The sequence below is a fragment of the Cebus imitator genome, unplaced genomic scaffold (genome assembly GCF_001604975.1).
Source record: "Cebus imitator isolate Cc_AM_T3 unplaced genomic scaffold, Cebus_imitator-1.0 Scaffold499, whole genome shotgun sequence".
NCBI lineage: Eukaryota > Metazoa > Chordata > Mammalia > Primates > Cebidae > Cebus > Cebus imitator.
Genome location: NW_016107814.1, coordinates 152,702 through 170,899, shown reverse-complemented (window position 1 = coordinate 170,899; position 18,198 = coordinate 152,702). Strand labels below are relative to the sequence as shown.

General features: G+C 39.3%; 1 protein-coding gene across 1 annotated transcript in view; it reads left to right on the top strand.

Annotated features, from left to right (window-relative positions):
* The window catches only part of TTC39B (tetratricopeptide repeat domain 39B), a 142,782-nt gene that overhangs the window by 103,829 nt on the left and 20,755 nt on the right, over positions 1–18,198 (top strand). Inside the window, 4 exon segments of the mRNA XM_017513677.2 lie at positions 3,762–3,829; positions 7,424–7,488; positions 14,620–14,725; positions 16,681–16,746. Of these exon segments, the coding sequence (XP_017369166.1) occupies positions 3,762–3,829; positions 7,424–7,488; positions 14,620–14,725; positions 16,681–16,746 (305 nt within the window).

Below are 18,198 nucleotides of genomic sequence, written 5' to 3'. Positions count from 1 at the left end.
ATTTTAAAAAAGTACCCTGTATGTGCCATACACTGCCCTTGGTGCTTTTCTTAACGTTATCTAATCTAACCTCCTCTTTACAGACTAGGAACCGATTGGATATGTAAACAAATGGTCAGAGTTCCCCACCCAGCAAAGTAGGGTTAACTGATCATCTGCCCTTCCCTAAGCCACCACTCTTTCCATTGTCACCCACACTTTCTCCTGTAGGCGAGTAGAGAAGGGCACAAAATGTGTCATATATGGATGGAGGAAATATTTAATTATTTCTATGTTAGTCATCTTGAAAATAGATGATACTGTGTTGTTGTGTTTTTATAATGTCTTTGAACAATGGCAGTTTAGGAAATCTGGAATACGGTAGAAAATTATAAAATTTTACTAATTATAAAAAATAGGCTGGGCATGGTGACTTGTGCCTGTAATTGCAGCTACTTGGGAGGCTGAGGTGGGAAGATCCCTTGAGCCCAGGAGGTGGAGTGTATTAGTCCGTTTTCATACTGCTATAAAGAATTGCGCAGGACTGGGTAATTTGTAAAGGAAAGAGGTTTAATTGACTTACAGTTCTGCATGGCTGGGGAGACCTCAGGAAACTTATTATCATGCCAGAAGGCAAAGAGGAAGCAAGGCGCCTTCTTTACAAGGTGGCAGGAGGAGAAATGCATGTAGGAGGAACTGTCAGGCACATAAAACCATCAGATCTTGTGAGAACTCACTGGTTTTCACAAGAACAGCATGGGAGAAATCACCCTGTGATCCAGTTGTCTTGCACCAGGTCCCACCCTTGACACGTGGAGATGGTGGGAATTACAATTCAAGGTGAGATTTCGGTGGGGACACAAAGCCTAACCATATCACAGAAGTTGCAGTAAGCTGAGATCATGCCCCTATGTTCCACCCTGGGTGACAGAGCAAGAACCTGTCTCTACACAAATAAAAATAAAATAAACTAGCTTATGACTATAGCCTATTCTGAAATACAGGTTTATTTAGATTTTCATTTCTAAAGGCTGTGCTTAGCTAGCATTATTTCAGTGCATGATGAAGATATTTATTCCCGTGGACTAAAGAATTTATAATTAAGAGATATTCCTGGTAGTTACCTACTTATAAGTGCCTAATGGCTAATTTTGAGAACTAAAGAACTATGCAGTGTAAATCAGCCACAGTGAAAGAATAAGACTTTTATAAATTAAGCTGTATTTTATTCTTAGTGAGTTTGGCTGTCAACTGCAACCCAAACAGACTTTGTGTTCAAGGGAGCATGTCAAAACATTGTAGCTTTAGTGTGTGATTTGTTTTTCCTCTTGGTAATTTTCATTTACATCCTTGAGTGTCTGGTTGTCTACAGGAGTGAGTATATTTCATTAAACTTTTCATGGGTTTAGCGTGGAACATACTAGTTCTTTTCTCTTGCGGCTGGCGGATTGCCCCAAATGGGTTTCAAATTGCCTTTACAAACAGATATTTAAGTGCAGTGAGTACATAGCATGTGAAAGGTTTAATATGAAGGGTGCTTATTTGCGGAATACAAAGTTCAAACCCTCCTGCCTTTTCTGTCTGCCTTCTTGTCACATCCCTTTTGCAACTCTTAGATTTGTTCATCTTTCACTTAACCCTGATCTGCCCACCTGTCTGCTCAGATCACTGTAAGAACTGACTCACTGTTGCCTCCTGATGAAGTGCAGACTCTAACATTCAAGGCCGTTTATAATTGAGCCTCGACTTACCCTTCCAGCCTCATTGCCCTCTGCTCCCTTGACTGGCTTTTTCTGAAGGTGTTCTGGGCTTTCCTTGCTTCTGTTACTGACACACTCCCCTCCACTGCCCCTTCCACTAACCCTCTCCCCCCCGACCCCCCCCTTGCCATCACTACCATGGACTTCATCCCCTCTGCATGTACCCCAAGCCAGCAGTCTGTATTCCTGAGCAGACTTTCAGAGCTAATAATTCCTGATTCTCACGCTGTTACAAAATTACCTAGGAAGAGGATATTCAGGTGACTGTGTAAAAGTAAGTTACCGGTTGGTATCCCACTGAACACAGCTAGAAAATCAATGGGCGCACTTTGAGGAGAGGCATTCTGAAGGTGACTGTGGATGCTGCCGGAATGTGCAGGCTGTAACTCCTCAAGTTTGGACTGTCCTGGGTTTGGCCCCGTCTCTTTGTGTGCTGTTGAAGACCTTAGCTGCAGAGGTGCCTCTTTGTAAATTAAACATTTAGAATATGAGCATGGCAGGAACTTGAACCAATTTGTGAGAACCAGGGGGTTGTATGTGTGTAGGGTGGGGGTGGGATCTGTGTGTGTGAGTGCAAGAAAGCACTAGTCGTCATCTAAGTCTACTTAGCAGTAACCCCAATAATATAGAAATACCCGATTTTCAGTCACATTCCACATAGAAATGCTTTCTGCTTTCTGAGCTTTTACCAAAGAGCAGTGGTATGGATCAGGGGCAGTGATCTCAGTGCATGCAGCTGGCATTGATCCAGTGCTTACTCCGTATCATGAGCTCTATATGCAGCACCTCATCTGACCCTTCAGCTGTGAACTAGAGGTGGTATTAGTGGCCTTCATAAATGTGGAAACCAGCAGAGAGGGGACGAGGTCCTATAGCCAGTACATGGCAGAGCCTTTTTAGCAGCCCAGGCTATTTGCTTATACTCCAGGCTCATTTGCTTAAATATCATGCCAATTTGCATCCCGTGGACAGAGCAAGAATCTGCTGACTTGTTTATGGAAATAAGGAAAGATTTGTCTCTCCATTCTCCGCAAGTATGGTGGATTGTTGGGAAGCTAGGGTGTGTGTTTTGGGGTACTCCACAGGTCCCTAGGATGCACAGAGCTTCACCTAGCCCCTTTTTGTGAGTACCTCGTTTTTCTGCTAGACATCTACATGATCAAAGTAGCCCAAAACTGGGATAGTGCTACCTCTTTTGATATCAGGTCTTCATGTGTGGGGAGTCTTAACTTGGGCAGGCAGGGCATTTCTTCTTCGTAGAGCTCTAGAGAATTCCTGCTGTCTTTTCAGGTAGCTAATGTGTATGGTTAGTGTCATGGTTACCAAACCTTCATATTTTAGAAGCTAGCATTCATAATTTGGTTTGTTTTTCAATTTTTTTTTTTAAAGACAGAGTCTCACACTGTCACCTGGGCTGGAGTACAGTGGCACGATCTTGGCTCACTGCAGCCTCCGCCTCTTGGGTTCTTCTGCCTCAGCCTGCTGGCATGCACCACCATGCCTGGTTAATTTTTGTATTTTTAGTAGAGACAGGGTTTCACCATGTTGGCCAAGATGGTCTCGATCTCGTGACCTCGTGATCCGCCTGCTTCAGCCTCCCAAAGTGCTGAGATTACAGGAGTGAGCCACTGTGCCTGGCCAGTTTTTAAAAAAATTTAAAACCATGTTGAAGTTTTATGTTACTATTAATTTAAACAATAAGTGGTTTCCTATTTGAATAAAGTGCTTTTAAATGTTCATTTCCTCTTGTGAGCTGAGTTTGGGTCTCTGACACCAAGTGACTGAGTCTTTACAGTTATGTTTAGATGGGGATGACTTCCCTGAACATTTCACACATTCCAGGAAAATCTTGCTGACAAGTGAAAACTGGGATCATCATTCCACTTTTATGGATGCACAAGGATGATCTAAGTTTTGGGGTCTCTCTTGGGTTCATTTATCTGCCAGTCTTTCCTGAACATCATAGAGCAATCACTTTGGATGTGGGATTTTACTTAATATAACTTTATTTGTTTTTAATAGAGGAAATGCATGCTGAAATCTGTTATGCCGAGTGTCTCCTACAGAAAGCAGCACTCACGTTTGTGCAGGTAATGAATATTTGGCTTGGAATTCATATTGGCTGGGAAGACTGCCAGTGCTGCATAGAAAAATGTGGCGCATTCTGTGTCCAAGCTTCAATTCCTTTGACTTAGCGTTGTAAAGAAAAATATTGTTATTCTGGTAAGCTTTGGCTGAAGAAAGATGCTAGAGAGCTTTGTTCCCCCTCTACTGCACTTAAGAATCTATTTCAAATCACTACACTGGGAATCATTGCCCTTTAAAGACTGTGTCTTTAAAGAAAGTTTAGCCTGAGCGTGGTGGTGGCTCATGCCTTTAATCCCAGCACTTTGGGAGGCTGAGGCAGGAGGATGACCTGAGGTCAGGAGTTTGAGACCAGCCTGGCCAACATAGTGAAACCCCATCTCTACTAAAAATTAAAAAAAATAAGTAAAATTAGCCAGGCATGGTGGTGCATGCCTGTGATCCCAGCTACTCAGGAGGTTGAGGCAGGAAAATCACTTGAACCTGGGAGGCAGAGATTGCAGTGAGCTGAGATTGCACCACTGCCCTCCAGCTTGGGTGACAGAGCAAGACTCCGTCTCAAAAAGAAACTTTAAAGAAATTGCTTTGCCACTGACACATCTAATTTCAAGATGCATCTGTGTGAAAATGGAGAATATTCCCCTTTGCACTTTCTGCTGGGAGAGGCTGCACCTGGGAGTGGCCTGGGCAGAGGAAATGTCCCCTCTTACACCACATGCCTCAGTCAAGTTCAGTTGTGCAGTGCATAGAAAGTTAATGTATGCTTCAAATTTTATTTTTCCCCTTCTTTCTATTTTCATTCTCCTTTCTTTTATTTCTTCCTTTGGAAGAGCAGTTTTAAAAAGTCACTAAACAATTAATCCTTTTCTTATGAGACATTTTAATTGCACCTCTGGGAACTGGTTCAGTCAGTACTATGCCTATTTCTGTATCTTCCAATGGTTCTGTAAAACATACATTTTCACATTATGACCTCATGGGTGATAGTGATGGCTACAGTGAGGGCGAAGTGGGGTAGAGAATGTAAGAAATCAGAAACAAATTCAACTGTAAAATGGAAAATCTTCCTCAATCACAATTGTCTTTTTTTTGAGATGGAACCTCACTCTCTCCCCTAGTCTGGAGTGCAGTGGCGTGATCTTGGCTCACTGCAACATCCGCCTACCAGGTTCAAGCGATTCTCCTGTCTCAGCCTCCCAAGTAGCTGGGATTATAGGCGTGTGCCACCATGCCCGGCTAATTTTTGTATTTTCAGTAGAGACAGGGTTTCACCATATTAGTCAGGCTGTTCTCAAAACTCCTAACCTCAGGTTCCACCAGGCTCAGCTTCCCAAAGTGCTGGGATTATAGGTGTGGGCCACTGCACCCGGCCACAGTTATTTGACAGTTGCTTCTTTCTTTTCCTGGAGGTTTACCTCTTAGGTTGGATTCTGGTTTAGTAGAACTGAATCAGTGTAGCCCATGACCCTGTTTTCTAAAGCCCACACCTTACAAAGGCTGGTTGATAGCAGCAGTCTTACTGCCTCGGTAAGCATCATAATGATAGTCATGGAGGCCCAAGTTTTTTTGTTTTCCAAACCGGGATTTGGCAATCAAATCTGGGATTTGAAGGCTTATTTTATATTTGGGGACTTGAAATTAAAGAGATATCCATGATTGTCCCCTCTTCCTCATGCCTCCCACCCAATCATTTTTATATTCACGCTGCTTTAGCTTTTTAAAGATTGTGCAGCTCCATCTCTTCCTATCATTGTTCTAGTAGAGGTGCTTATCCACTCTTCGCTTGCCTGCCAGCAACCTAGTGAATCTCCCTTTCTAATTTCTTTTGTCTTCAGCTCATTCCCTATTCTGCAGGTGAGGGTTGAGTACCCTCTTAAAAAGGAAACCCTGACCTGGTCACTTCTCTGCTTCAGCATTCAGTAGCTCTGATTGACTATGGCAGTATTCCGTATCAGAATATCACAAATAAGAGAGGTACTTTTTCAAACAAAACTGGTACCTCCTCTCCATATTCCCTACCCCCCTACCTTACAAGTGTCCTTGGATGCCACTGACGGGGTTGCATTCTTGAGTAGCATGGGTGGAGATAGCTGTCTTAACTCCTTGGTGGTTCTCTTTGCAATAGATTCTTCAGCAGTGCGGAATTGCATATGCACACATGGCCAAACCCATCATGATCCTTAATAGCACTCTGTCTTTCCACTTTAGTTTTACTTTGCTTACAAACCTCATGTCTGCTTTGCCTTTCTACACCTGGCCAGTTTCTAATTATTTTTGTGTTTAAAGCACCAATGCTTCCAGGATACATTTCTGGCTCTCTCCATGTCACTACTTTGTGTTCTCATGACGTCCTATGTGTGACCCCACCCCTGTGCATGACCCTGCCCCTGTGCATGACTCAGTCCCTGTGCGTGACCCCGCCCCTGTGCATGACCCCGCCCCTGTGCATGATTCAGTCCCTGTGTGTGACCCCGCCCCTGTGCATGAAGCCCTTCTTTAACATATTGTATTACTTTCATCTGTTTTTGCATTTGGGTGCCTGGTATAAAACAGGCATTAAGTTTACGTTTGATGAATCCTGAAATATGTATTTTTTTTTTGAGGCATATTTTAAGCTAATTTAAGAAATTCTTTTCTGATTGGTATTGGATCTTATGTAATCATAAGATTCTTTAAATTAAGAAGATAAACATTGAATTTTATATCTATTGATTCTTATAATAATTGGAACATTGCATATTTAAGTAATTAATGAAATTAGTAAACTAAATTCAGTTTTTCTTTTGCTACGGAAGGATGCTTAAGTACATGAGAAATACATATCAGAGCATCTTGCTGATCTCAATAGACTAGAAAAACTTTCTCTCTGGAAATGCAAAACATAGGACTGTCTTCACTAGTACCAATTATTAGAGTAACTTCCTTCAAGTGGTTATTTGATGTAATTTATTGAGAAATTGTCTTAGAATCCTAGAATGCTGACCCTGAAAATGCCATTCATCAAGGACAGCTGCCTCGATTTTATGGTCCATGACCATCAGATAAAGAGAGCTGAAGTGGTTTTGTTTCCCTAAAGCAAAATTGCATAGTAGTGACAGCCACTTCAGAAGCCAGACCAGTTATTTTGGGCCTGGAAATGTCTATGAGTAAAATTCACAGCATTAAATAGACTCTGCTAAAGTACTGTGTGAAAGAAGAACCATTGTTCTATTTACTGGGTATGATATACTAGAAGGGTTGGCCTTAGAGCAGATTTTTAAAGTCATCCATTCTGGATTCTATTAAACCCAGAAGAAAATTACTCAGTAGATGTCAATGTTTATTAAAATAATTTGGACCACATATGGCCCCAATTGGTGAGGATTACCTCCTTAGTAATATAAAATAATCAAAGGATTTTATGAATATTTTCTTTTTGTTGTCCTCTAACATGGAAGAAAAATTACCCCAAAACCTTTTAAATGTAAGGCAAGAGTATGTGTTAATTTCAAAATTATGTTATCAAAGTACTTTTTTTCTAGTCACACAAACATGCAACTGTGGGGACAATTTAAAATTTTTTGCTAAATAATCTAATTTTTTAACTGAATTATTTTTAGGATGAAAATATGATCAACTTCATCAAAGGCGGACTCAAAATTAGAACAAGTTACCAAATATATAAGTAAGTCAAAAAGTAAGATGTGGTTTTTAAATAATTTGGTGCTGTATACTCCTTTGTTCTTCACAATTCTCATAAATTAAGTTTGACTAGGATTTTTTATTTGGTGTTGGTAAAAATGAACTTGATTTTTTGCTGAGTGTGTATTCAGTGTTACAGGACAACAGAATTTAAGTTTAAATACAATTGTAAGAGCAAATTAGCTGAAAATAAAGCTACTGACATAATTTCTGATTAAATAATTTTAGTTTCTCTCTCCTTAGTACAATTTATAAATTTAAAATTACAGTAATATCTTTGATTCAGAGTCCAGAACAGCACTACCCAGTAGAATTTTCTGCAGTGGATGGAAATGCTCAACTGATATGGCCACAGTGTTCTTCATATCCTTATTATTATTATTATTATTTTTTTTTTTGAGACGGAGTCTCAGCATTGTTGCCCAGGCTGGAATGCAATGGTGTGATCTCGGCTCACTGCAACCTACGTTTCCTGGGTTTACACGATTCTCCTGCCTCAGCCTCCCGAGTACCTGAGATTACAGGTGCACACTATCACACCTGGCTAATTTTTTGTATTTTTAGTAGAGATGGGGTTTCACTATGTTGGCCAGACTGGTCTTGAACTCCTGACCTCATGATCTGCCTGCCTCAGCTTCCTAAATTGCTGGGATTACAGGTGTGAGTCACCTTGCCCAGTCCCTTATTGATTTTTATCTAGTAGTCTGTTACTTACTCAGAGTGTTCAAGTCTCCAAGTTTGAATCTGGAGTCATGCCTTTCTTCCTTTAGTTCTGTCAGTGTTTGCCTCATATATTTAGGAGCTGTGTTGTTAGGCTCATATCATATATATTTATAATTGTTCTGTCTTCCCAATGAATTAACCTTTTTATCATCTTGAAATGCCTCTGTTTAACTCTGGTAATATTCCTTGTCTTGAAATCTATTTTGTCTGGTATTCATATAAGCCCTCATGCTTTTTATCATCAGTCTTTGCATGATGTGTGTTCTTTTACTTTAAACCTATCTTTGTTTTCATATTTAAATTGTATTTAAATTGTATTTCCTGTAGATGCACATAGTTGGACAATTGATATGTTTGTACTTGTGACTACCATTTTGCTTTTTCTCTTTGCCTTATCTGTTGCCTCCCCCTTTTTTCCTATCTTCTTTTGCTTTCATAACATTTGAAAACTGTTGTTCTCTTAGCTGTACTCTCTAATTTTTTGGGGTTGCTCTAGTGTTTATAATATTCCTTTTAACTTATTACAGTCAACTTAGAGTTAATATTGTAGCACTGGACATAAATTGTAAACACTTTGCAAAAGTATTGTTTCATTTACCACATTTTGTCCTTTATGCTATTTTTATGATGTATAGCACACTTACATATGCTATAAACCCTACAATACAGTGTCAGACTTTTCCTTTAATCAGTTAGATGTTGTCATCTTCTCTCTCTTTATTCACATTCTTACCATTTTTGGTATTCTTATTCAAAATGGTAAATATATTTCCTGTTTACTTTCAGACTGAAGAACTTCCTTCAGCATTTCTTATAGCATGTCAGTTTTCAACACATTCTGTTTCATTTATCTGAAAATATATTTACTTTTTACTTTTTCTTTTCAAGCTGATTTTTGCTAACTGCAGTATTCTGAGTCAATGGGTTTTTTCCTTCTTTCAGCCCTTTAAAACTGCCTTCCTTTTGTATTAAGTCCTCTGTTATTCATGATTAGAAGTCAGTTTTCATTTGTATTATTGTTCTCCTATATATAATGTGTCTTTTCTTCTGGCTTCTTTGAAGACTGACTAGTTTACATCTTTGGGTGTCAGCAGTTTGACTATAATGTGCCTAAGTGTGATTTTGAGAAATTCGTGGTTGTAATTTTTCAAACTTTTTTTCTGCCCCTTTCTTACTTTCTTCTCTCCTGAGACTTTCCCCCTTCATTTATAAACTATGTAAAAATATATTTGAAATGTGTATTTTATATTTTTCCAGAATTTATAACAGTTACTTGTGGGAAAGTTAATCTGACATAAGCGCTACCCTGCTGTTACTGGTAGCAGAACCAAAATTTAGTATTTTAAGAGGTACTTTCACTGAAAATCCTTTCACAAAATTGTGTTTCATTCAAAATCCTGGAAGTGGGTGGTAGATTTGGGGTACCTGACATGCTGTTTACAGATTTCTTTGTGAAATATTTTTGGAAGATATAAACAAATGTAAATTCAATGTTAATTGCTGTTTTAGTCATCAAAACTTAAAAATATTAAAGGAATTAAAACAGGCCTGTAGAGGCAAAGATATACAGGTATACCTCAGAGATAGTGTGGGTTCCAGACCACTAACCACTACAATAAAATGAATATTGCAATAAAGTGAGTCACACAAAGTTTTTGGTTTCCTAGTGCACATAAAAGTTACATTGCTACTGTCTTGTATTCTATTAAGTCTGCCAATACCATTATATATAAAAAATATGCATACCTTAATTGAAAAATACTGTTTTGCTAAAAAAAATACTAACAATTATGTAAGCCTTCAGCAAGTCATAATCTTTTTTTGTTGGTAGAGGTCTTACCTCCTTGTTGATGGCTACTGACATTCAGGGTAGTGGTTGCTGAAGGTTGGGGTGGCTTTGGCAATTTTTTAAAAAAGGACAATGATGAAGTTTGCCATACCTATTGACTCTTCCTTTCATAAAAGATTTTTTTGTAGCATGCAATACTGCTTGATGGCATTTTACCCACAGGAGAATGTCTTTCAAACTTAGAGTCCATGCTCTTAAATCTTGCTGCTGCTTTATCAACTAAGTTTATCTAATATTCCAAATCCTTTGTTGTCATTTCAACAATGTTTATGGCATCTTTACCAGGTGTAGATTTCATCTCAAGAAACTACTTTCTTGCTCATCCATAAGAGGGAATTCCACACCCATGTAAAGTTTTATCATGAGATTATAGCAGTCCATCACATCTTCAGGCTCCACTTCTAATTCTAGTTCTCTTGCTGTTTCTAACACCTCTGAAGTTACTTTCTCCACCAAAGTTGAACCTCTCAAAATGATCCGTGAGGGTTGAAATCAACTTCCAAACTCCAGTTAATGTGGACATTTTGATCTTCTTCCATGAATCACGAATGTTCTCCATGACATCTAGAATGATGAATCCTTTCCAGAAGGTTTTCAATTTCCTTTCCCTGGATCCATCAGAGGAATCACCATGGCAGCAATAGCCTTATAAAATATACTAGTTAAATAAGACGTGGAAGTCAGAGTTACTCCGTGATCCCTGGGCTGCAGAATGGATGTTGTGTTAGCAAGTGTGAAAACAATGTAATCCTCTCATACGTCTCCTTCAGAACCCCTGGGTTACTAGACACATTATTAGTCAGCAATAAGACTTGGAAATCAATCTTTTTTTTCTGAGCAGTGGATTTCAACAGTAGGCTTAAAGTATTCAGTAAACCGTGCTGTAAACTGGTGTGCTATCATCAGGATCTGTTGTTTTAGTTATGGAACACAGGCAGAGTAGATTTAGCACAATTGTTAAGGGACTTAGGATATTTGGAATGATAAATGAACATTGACTTCTATTTAGAGTCACCAGTTCCATTAGCCCCTCATAAGAGTCACCCTGACCTTTGATGTTTTGAAGCCAGGCTTTGACTTCTCCCTAGATATGAAAGTTCTTGATAGCATCTTCTTCTAGTAGAAGGCCATTTTGTCTGCATTGAAAATTTGTTGTTTAGTGCAGCCACCTTCATCAGTGGTCTTAGCTAGACACTCTGCATGACTTGCTGCAACTTCCACATAAGCACTTGCTGCTTCACTTTGCACTTTTTTGTTGTTGTTGTTGCGGGGAGGGAGATTGAGTCTTGCTCTGTCTCCAAGGCTGGAGTGCCATGGCACAATCTCAGCTCACTACAACATCTGCCTCCTGGGTTCAAGCGATTCTCCTGCCTCAGCCTCCGAAGTAGCAGGGACTCCAGGTACGCGCCACTGTGCCCAGCTAATTTTTTTGTATTTTTAGTAGAGACGGGTTTTACCATGCTTGGTCCAAGCTGGTCTCCATCTCCTGACCTTGTGATCTACCTGCCTCAGACTCCCAAAGTGCTAGGATTACAGGCGTGAGCCTCTGTGTAGTTTTATTTTATAGAGATGGTGTCTTTCCTTAAATTCATGAACCAACCTCTATTCGCTGCCAACTTTTTTTTCTTCGGCTTCCTCACCTCTCTCAGCCTTTATAGAGTTGAAGAGTTAGGGCCTTGTTCTGGATTAGGCTTTGGCTTAATGGAGTGTTGTGGGTGGTTTGTTCTAGCCAGACCACTCCAGCTTTCTCCATATCAGCAGTAGGGCTGTTTTGTTTTCTTACCATTTGTGCCTTCACCGAAATAGCACTTTTAATTTTTTTCAAGAACTTTTTTTGCACTTACAAGTTGACTGTTTGAAACAAGAGGCCTAGCTTTCAGCCTCTCTTGGCTTTTGACATGCCTTCCTCACTAAGCTTAATTATTTCTAGTTTTTGATTTCAGGTGAGAGAGGTGCAACTCTTCCTTTCACTTGAACACTTAGAGGCCACAGTAGGGTTACCAGTTGGCCTAATTTCAATATTGTTTTGTCTCAGGAGTTAGGGAGGCCTGCAGAGGAGAGAGATGGGGGAATAGCCGGTCAGTAGAGCCGTCAGAACACACACAACATTTATTCATAACTTTCGCTGTCTTACATGGGTGCGGTTCATGGCACTCTGAAACAATTACAGTAGTAGTAACATTAAAGATCTCCCATCACAGATCACCACTAACAGATACAATAATAATGAAAAATTTGGAAATTTTGTGAGAAATACTAAAATGTGACGTTGAAACACAGAGTGAGCACATATTGTTGGAAAAATGGCATCAATAGACTTGCTCAAACAGGGTTGCCACAAATCTTCAATTTGTAAAAAATGCAGTGCCTGCGACGTGCATTACAGAGAAGGACAATAAAACAAAGTATGCCTTTACATATCAGTGAAGTGGATTTCAGGGTTTTAAAAGAGACGGTATATGTGTGTGTGTGTACGCACATGGGTTTACAAATGTACACGCACACGCACACACACATTTACCTGGGAATTCAAAATATACTAATTCCTTTATATAGATAGGCCCTTCAAAACAGTGAAGAAAGATAGATACTTCAGTAAATGTTTTTGGGAAAATTGTTCATTTTTGGGGAAAAATCATTAAGATGAAAAAATTGCATATAGGTTTAATATTAAAATATTTAAAAAGAATTCTAGCAGGAAACATAAAGTATTTTTATAATTCTTAAATATAAAGGCTTTAATTTTTTTTATTTTTTTCACTTTGAAATAATTTGAAAATTATTACAAAAAATTTCCGTATAGCCTGCACTCAGATTGCCAAACACCAATATTCTGTGGCAGCACAGTAAAATTATTAAAATCAGGATGCTGACATGGACACAGTGTTAACATTTACTCACGGTCATTACTCACATTTCTCTAGTTGTCTCATCAATGCCCTTTTTCTGGCTCAGGATCCGACCCAGGATCCTGGATGTTGTGTTTAGTTGTGTTTCCTTAGTCTCTTTTAATCTGGAATCGTTTCTCAGTTTTTGTCTTTAATGATGTTGACATTTTAAAAGAATAAACTGGCCAGTTATTTAACAGAACATCTATCAATACAGACTTTTCTAGTGTTTCTTCATGATTAAATTCAGAATATGAATCTATGGCAAAAATACCATATAAATGATATCATTAGGTACATGATGTCAGTTTCAAAGGCCTTTTAACCGTGGCATAAAATCAGAAATCAGAAGAAATTGATTGACCTGACCAAATAAACATTCATCATTTTATCTTGGCAAAATACACCATAGTAAAAAGTACAAATGGAAATGGGATCTAAATGACTCAGGGGAAATGACAGCAGGGATGCTCGTAGGCTGGTAGACATCTGAATTGACTCTCTAAACCCTTACTTTTTTTATTTTTTGAGATGGAGTTTGGCTCTTGTTGCCCAGGCTGGAGTGCAATGGTGCGATCTCGGCTCACTGCAACCTCCTCCTCCTGGCTTCAAGTGATTCTCCTGCCTCAGTCTTCCAAGTAGCTGGGATTACAGGCATGCGCCACTACACCCAGCTAATTTTGTATTTTTAGTAGAGATTGGGTTTCTCCATGTTGGTCAGGTTGGTCTTGAACTCCCGATCTCAGGTGATCCACCCGCCTCAGCCTTCCAAAGTGCTGTGATTACAGGCATGAGCCACCATGCCCAACATTAAACCCTTGCATTTTTTTGTAAACTGGAAGTTAGGTTTATGGGCTTGCTAGATTTAGATTAAAAATATTTGGCTAGACTGTATCACAAGTGTAGTTGCACATTTTATAATTGCATCACACCAAGTGATATATTGTTCCTTATTATTAAAAAAATTTGTTAATTTGAAAAGCAATTCCCAGGTATTATCAATTTTCATATTTTTTTCATTGTTCTAATTTGTATTTCTCTGATGAAATATTTGCCTTTCGAAGGTGATGTGAACAGGCAAGAGAGAAATACATAGAAAATAAAGTGAGAAGTTGGACAGATTTGTGTGGATGAGCAGGAAGAAAGCAGAGGACAGGTGGATCCATTGTGATAGTCTTTGCTTTCTTGTTTCAATCTTTCCTGGTCCCAAGCCCTAATTTATTTGGTCTGTTTGAGATGATGGCAGCCATACTGAACTTCAGATCTTCTTGTCAGTAGCATTGCATTTCCTCAGGTTGCTGCGATGTGTGCAGTGGTTGAGGAGCTCTGCCCTCCCTGAGAATTCGCTGTCAGACGCTGCTGGAAGCTGTGGCCCTGCAGCTCCTGGCTGGTGCTTGCTAAGGGATGAGCCCTCTCTTTAAGCACAGAAACACTGGTCCTGCTAGACACTGTAAAAATGAGTGTCTCCTTTCTCCTTGATGATTATTACCTGGTATCCTTAAGAGTAAACTCAGCACAACATCATCCATTTAAAATTTCAATGGTATTTTAATTAATGACATTTATTTTATCGTGTATAACTGTAAAATTTGATTTAATATTTATTTTCAGAATCATGGTCAACTTACTCCATCACTTTTTTTCTTTAATCCAGAGAATGTCTTTCTATCCTGCACGAAATTCAGAAGAACAAACTTCAGCAGGAATTCTTCTATGAGTTTGAAGGGGGTGTCAAGCTTGGCACTGGGGCCTTTAATTTGGTAAGGAAATAACTATATAGAAACCAGAACTTTTGCAGAAGAACCTAAGGTTTTCTGTGCCTTCTCCACTGCATTTGAACCTCAACCTGAACCTCTTCCTGGGTTGGTTGACAAAGTGCTAGAGTGGGATCAGCTTTCCTGCATTGCGACCCACTGTGTTATAAAGTTACGTGCATGCTCAGAGTAGCTTTGGGTTGTGCAGTGTAAGGGAGGCGTGTGGCACTCTGAACGGACTAGTAAGGTTTTTGGTAACAAGGAACAGTGGAATCCATTTCTATTTCCACATCAGAAATGTTGCAGTGGCAATGACGGCTCTGGAATTGAAAATGTGTGAGGGAGCTGTATAACTTGAGGAATGATTTCTGATGATCCCTGAGGAGACGAAGTCTGAGTAGTAATCTGTCGAATTCCAATATGTTATTTAGAGATTTTTAAATTTTATTAATGGTTCAGTGGAATTAGTGAGAAAATAAAGTGGTCGAGAGAATCATTCATATGAGCGTATGTGCCACTGTGGCAACTTTACTCATGAGCGTGTTGGGGGATGACTGGGAAAGAGATTGATTGGTACCCACAGAATGGACTGTCCTATCCAATTGGTTGTTAAAATCCTCTTCTGCTAAGGTCATCCTTTGGTGTGTGTTCACATGGGACACAAATATCTTTACATTTTCTGCCCATTCAAAAAGATCTATCCACGTACTTCTTCCCCAGACCTCCTTGTCACCAATTTTCCAATCATGTTCCTTTCAAGCCACTGTCCATCCAGCCAAACCATTGTCTGCAGCCCCTGAATCGGCGTATAATTGCACATCTGGCCATTTCTCCTTCCAAGCAAAATGCATAACTAGGTGCACTGCTCAAGGTTCTGCCCACTGGAAGAATATTCCCTCCCCCACTGTCCTTCAGGAACATCTCAGAGAAACGGGGTAGTGCTACAGCTGTCCACTTCTGGGTGGTGTCTACACTTTGCACAGAATATGACTGATTTTTGCTTCTGGGAAAGGAAACTAAGAAACCTTGCCTAGACATGGACTCTGAGGGGTTGCCTTCTTGTCACTGCATCACACCACATCAAAGGTCCCAGTATTCTTTAGAGATTCCTAGAAAGACCAGGCTTTAAAAAAACCCTTTTATCATGCCTATAATCCCAGCATTTTGGGAGGCCGAGGTTGGGTGGATCACGAGGTCAAGAGATCGAGACCATCCTGGTCAACATGGTGAAACCCCCATCTCTACTAAAAATACAAAAATTAGCTGGAGTTGGTGATGCATGCCTGTAGTTTCAGCTACTTGGGAGGCTAAGGCAGGAGAATCACTTGAACCCAAGAGGTGGAGGTTGCAGTGAGCCAAGATTGTGCCACTGCACTCCAGCCTGGCAACAGAGTAAGACTCCGTCTCAAAAAAAAAAAAAAAAAAAAAAAAAAACAACAACAACAAAAACTTTTTAAAGGTTCATTGTCTTAGCTAAATGAAATTAATTCATAAATGATTATTATAATATGCAGTCACAGAAATATCTGGTGGTTAAAACTTGTTTCTAGCCGGGTACAGTGGCTCACACCTGTAATACTAGCACTTTGGGAGGCCAAGGCAGGTGAATCACCCAAGCTCAAGAGTTCGAGACCAGCCTACCCAACATGGAGAAACCCCGTTTCTACTAAAAATAGAAATTTAGCTGGGCCTGGTAGTGCATGCCTGTAATCCCAGCTACTTGGGTGGCTGAGGCAGGAGAATTGCTTGAACCTGGAAGGCGGAGGTTGTGGTGAGCTGAGATTGTGCCATTGTACTCCCACCTGGGCAAAAATAGTGAAACTCTATCTCAAAAAAAAACAAAAACTTGTTTCTAATTTATCATGTTACTGAAGCATTAAAACTGTAAATTGTTTGGAGTTTAAATTTGTTTGTAGTTAAAAACACTAACGTGTAAAAACACTGTATATTTCTTCTTACAGATGCTGTCCCTTTTACCAGCAAGGATTATCAGACTACTGGAATTTATTGGATTTTCTGGAAACAGGGTACACATTTAATATTATCTTAATTTTGACAGGGAAGATAAAACATTATTTATTGAATATGAGGGCAGTGCAACATGTCCTCATAACTAGCTTAATAATTATTGGCAATTTGTTTGCAGGACAGAAAATAAGCCTTTGATTCTTGATCATAATTTTCAGGAGTTAGACAGTTTTTCTGTTGAAAGTTAAAAATGTTCACCCTTGTTACCCAAATTCTGGGATAAAAAATTACGTGTTGCTAATATTGTTGCTTGCCAGATCTTAATACTCTCACGTGGCTTCCTATGCCTTCTAATAGTTGAGCAGCCCCAGAGCTGTCCTCCTTGAGACGAAGAAATTAGGCTGGATTTCCCTAATATTTTACGATTTTTCATGGCTCAAACACCATGGACCCAACATAATTTCACTATTTTGGATTTCCATGTGTTTCTACAAGTTTCTTTATAAAACTCAGTGTGGAAATTTGTTTGCCATGAGTTTTATTTATTAAATCTCTGTGTGTTTGTGGTTTTGTAGTGAATATATCACATTTATTAACCATAACACTCAATATGGTATTACAAGAGCTACCTCACCGCAAAAAGCGTTGATTAAAAAAGCAGGTTTTGAGAAACGTATGAGAGCAAGTGTAAACAGCTATCACTTTTTCCTGTTTATTGTACTGTGCGTGTTCTCTGCGAGTTATTGTGTATTTATGGTGCTTCCTTTATGATATTGTCTATTCTGACGCTGTGTTCCAACCCTTCTCCTTAAGCATTCAACTTCTACCTGATTCCTTGAGGGGCTCTAAATTGTTTCTCGAATAAAGTTCAAACTTGTATGGCTTCAAGGACCCCATGGTCTGATTCTAGCCAGCGTTTTCAGCCATACTACCCCTATTCCACACATTCCCAGTACTCTTGTTAAACTGGGCAATTGGTTGTTCCCCAGCAAAGTCTATGCTTTTGTTTCCATGCTTTTGCTTTTCTCTGCTTTGGATATCTTTCCCAACTGACTTCCTCCCTAATAATTGTCTCTCAAGAGCCCCTCCATCCACTAGGGTTGAGATAAATGCCATCTGTCTCGCAAAGCTGTCCTTCATACTCCTTCAGTGAGGCCAAAGCATTCCTGACTTTCAGAATTATCTATTTATCCTTCTTCCATCTCTCACCATATTCTAATAAGGTCATGTGTTCACATACTCTCTTCTCTATTTGATGGAAAGATCTTTGAATACATAGACCATGTTTGTTCACACCCACCATAATGCCTTGCACTTAGATCCTCATACGTTTTAATGAGTATTTCTACAGAGTATCTCCATGAAATGAACACGGCCCTTTTCTCTCTTTAGAATCACATGACATAAAAGGAGTTATGAGAGTATCTTAGGCCAGTTAAATATATAAGGTTCATTTCTAGTTAGGCATTACTACCATTCTAATTTCTTTTTTTTTTTTTTTTTTTTTTTTT